Here is a 3,562-nt window from a genome sequence, read left to right as displayed (position 1 = left end):
CATTTGTTTGCAGTTATTACATAGCCTCTTCGGTTTGCTCGCCTTCTCAATTGCCTTATCCTTGTTTGATTTCATTCTCATGCCGCTTCCTTTGTTTTTTGCAATCTTGGGTGGAAGAACAGTAATATTTGATTTTGCTGAACAACCTAAGAGCATTTCCAGTTCTTGATCCTTTGTCAAGCTCTCTTTGGTTGGATTTATTTTCTCTCGGAATTGTAAAAGCATCAAACTTAGCTCCTTGATTCGATTATCAGGCATCGAGTTAAGAACACTTATTGTTGCATAAAACTCTGACCATACCCTTGATAATTCCAATTTTCTCAAATCAGTGGGATCGTAGTCTTGCAATAACTTTCCATCCAGTCCATACAAAGGCTTTCTATATGATTTCTTCGTCCATCTACTTTCGATGTACTGCTCCGGTATGCTTTGCGAGTCCTTTTCCGATATAATCCATATAATGTGTTTACAAAGGATTCCTTTCCTCTCAAACATCTTGCACGTACATGTTGTTTCCTTTGATTCATTATTGTGAGCAACCTGCATGCACAGTGTAGTTATTTTAAAAGGCAGTCATAGTTATTATATAGTTCAACATGAATTATTTTATGCAGACTAGCAATTAACACCAAGGTAGAAGTCCTTCAGTTTTTTTATGTTCAACATGTACTTGCCAATTATTGTAAAGCATACCTCTGATTATTTTAATCTAATGTTTAGATAGCTGTTATTGATTGTTTAACAAATTTGATGTAGTGTCATTGATTGGTGAACAAGTTAGTGTTTTTGTAATGCCTTTAAGTCTGTTATTGTAATATCTCTAGACAGTTATTCAAATGATCAAATGCAATTATTCTATCAGCCTTCATGTAGCTGATTATTGTAAAGCGTTTGCCCAATTATTTTAAAGCATACCTCTGATTATTTTAAAGCTCTCATGTATCTGATTATTGTAAAGCTCTTCCCAAATTATTTTAAAGCATATCCTTGATTATTGTAACAAATTGGCAAGTGTAAAGCATTATCAATTTCTTGTAAAGCATTATCAAATTAATATATTTATGGAAAAAAATCAGAACAATTGCAAATAAACTCTACATCAATTATTGTAAAGCATAATTGTGATTATTGTATAGTTTTCACATGATTATTGTAATGGTAAAAGACGGTTATTGTATTCTTTTATCACAGTTATTGTATGTTAAAGTAAAAAGACAGTTATGTTTATAAAATTGAATAACCTGAAATACTCTATGCTTCCTGTAGGCATCTTCAACATTTATAATGTGCATGTTTCCTTGCTCAGAAAATCCAACAACGGCACACGAACAGGGAGCCATTTGCACTTGCTCTTGGAACTCATAGAAAACAGTATGTGTGTAGATTTTAGAGGCATGTTTTTCAATCATTGTCTTAGAAGAAACCTGTGGCAATGTCTTTGTCACTTGCAGCATCAAGAAATCTGTGATTATAGCGTTGTTGTTCCATTGCACTCTGAAAACGCAACCAAAATTCTACAAGTGTGCCGTCTATGCTCTCAAATCTTTTGAAATAACTGTTTTGACTCTCTGATCTTTGTGTAGTCTTCAAAAGGCAGCCTAAAGGCAAATCCCTAAAGTAAGCAGGTATCCATTTGTGCCTTTTGCCATACATGTATGTCAACCAAGTATTATCATTCAACTCAAAGTCATTAATCACTTGAGTCCATTTTTCTTCAAACTCAATGGGTTCCAAGTCAGTATCCCAAACAACTCCGCATATCCGCTCAACAAAGTCAGTCTCCTTACAAATCTGTGACTCAACTTTATCGGTAAGTTTTTTCATTATATGCCACATGCGATAGCGATGTCTTGCTTGCTTGAATACGAACGCACCCCGAGTTTAATTGCCGGATCTTGATCAAGTAAGAATGCATCGAGGTTCCTTGTTGCCCATACAATCAAGGAACTTCTTAAGCACCCAAATGAATGACCCATCGTTCTCATGATCGACAAGTGCAATAGCAAAAGTCACCGATTTTTTGTGGTTGTCAACACCGGTGAATGGGGTGAAGGCCATGCGGTACTTGTTAGTACCGTAAGTAGGATCAAAGGTGATGGTGTCCCCAAACAAGGAATAATTCATTCTTGCTTGTGCATCTGCCCAAAAGAGTTTAGCCAAACAATTATCCTCATCAACTTGGTAAGCATAGTAAAAGCCATCTTGCGTTTGAGAAAGCGCCTTTAAATAATCGAGAATCATGTCAGCATCATTCTCACCTATATAACATTTAATATTTCTTTTGAAGTTCTTGAAATCTGTGAGAGATGCACCAATGTTTGCATACCCATTTGATTGTTCCGCCAGAATTCTAAAAGTCCTGGTAGCCCCGATGTTGAGTTTACAATTGTTAACAATTGTCTGCTTCATGTAAAGGTTAAGTGTTCTTACGTTTTTCTGGAATTCCCGTTCTTTGAGTGAGCAGAGCTTGTGATTATGACCTTCATAAAACGTATCAATAGCATACCCTATTAGCTCCTTAAGGTCATTGAATACAAAGACAAAACCGTATTTTTTTGCCTTGCAACCAAATCTTGTTATTTTTGTTTTCTTTGGCTCTACAGACCTTTTCCTCTTTTTTTTCTCTTCTGTGTTTTCAAATTCAACAACAGGTTTGAGTTTTTTGCGATCCTCTTTGAATCCATGTCTGTTGCAGACCATTGATTTTTTGTCTATCAAACCATCACGGAATCTTGTTTGTGTGTACTTCCTTGGTATGAAACCACAAGCCACAGCATATAAATTGTAAAACTCTATTGCCTCCTCCAGCTTTACAAACATTAACCCCAGAGTAGGTTTGAAACCATTTTCTACCATCCTATTCCACTCCTCACTGCCACCTGGAGTATATCTCAATCCCAGATTATGGATAGTATTTTCTCCTGTTTCAGACGCAACAGTAGGTGTAGAAAAAGTTGTTGCATTGGTAGTATTAATTTCAATGCCTGGAAACATTAAAACAGGAGAACTGTTATGGTATTATTAATTTCAATATCTTAGATTCTATACAAAACAAAACAATACAACCTCTGCAGCAGCAGTTATTTTAACGTTATTTTTCGCTTATTATTGTATTATACAAATACAATTATTCTATCAGAGAGGGGAGTGTTTTAATGAAATTGGTAGCCTAGTCCACTACAATACACACACAGTTATTTTAATGTAGTATTAAAGTTATTTCATTATTAAAGAGTAGTTATTGTAAGGATTTTTTGGTCAGATCCTATAAAGTAGTATTTATTATGAAAAAAAAACAATCACATTATGCAATTATTTTAACGTTATAATGCAGTTATTGTATTATACAAATGCAATTATTCTATCAGAGAGGGGAGGGTTTTAGTGAAATTGGTAGCCTAGTCCACCACAATGCACACACAGTTATTTTAATGTAATATCAAAGTTATTTCATTATTAAAGAATAGTTATTGTAAGGATTTTTTTTGTCAGATCCTATAAAATAGTATTTATTATGAAAAACACAATCAGGCAAAAACAATTATTTTAACGTTATAATGCG

General features: G+C 34.4%; 1 protein-coding gene across 1 annotated transcript; it reads right to left on the bottom strand.

The window, feature by feature from the left end:
* Positions 1-1,899: 1,899 nt before the first annotated feature.
* Positions 1,900-2,409, bottom strand: LOC141641330 (protein FAR1-RELATED SEQUENCE 5-like). The gene has a single exon (XM_074449998.1). The coding sequence runs from the start codon at positions 2,407-2,409 to the stop codon at positions 1,900-1,902; it is 510 nt and encodes a 169-aa protein (XP_074306099.1).
* Positions 2,410-3,562: the final 1,153 nt, after the last annotated feature.

Source organism: Silene latifolia, chromosome 2 (assembly GCF_048544455.1).
Source record: "Silene latifolia isolate original U9 population chromosome 2, ASM4854445v1, whole genome shotgun sequence".
NCBI classification, from domain to species: Eukaryota; Viridiplantae; Streptophyta; class Magnoliopsida; order Caryophyllales; family Caryophyllaceae; genus Silene; species Silene latifolia.
This window is presented reverse-complemented; position numbering and strand designations above follow the sequence as displayed.

Bases quoted from the DNA above. Each gene is read 5' to 3' on its own strand.
- LOC141641330 (XM_074449998.1), bottom strand. From the start codon at position 2,409: ATGAAGCAGACAATTGTTAACAATTGTAAACTCAACATCGGGGCTACC.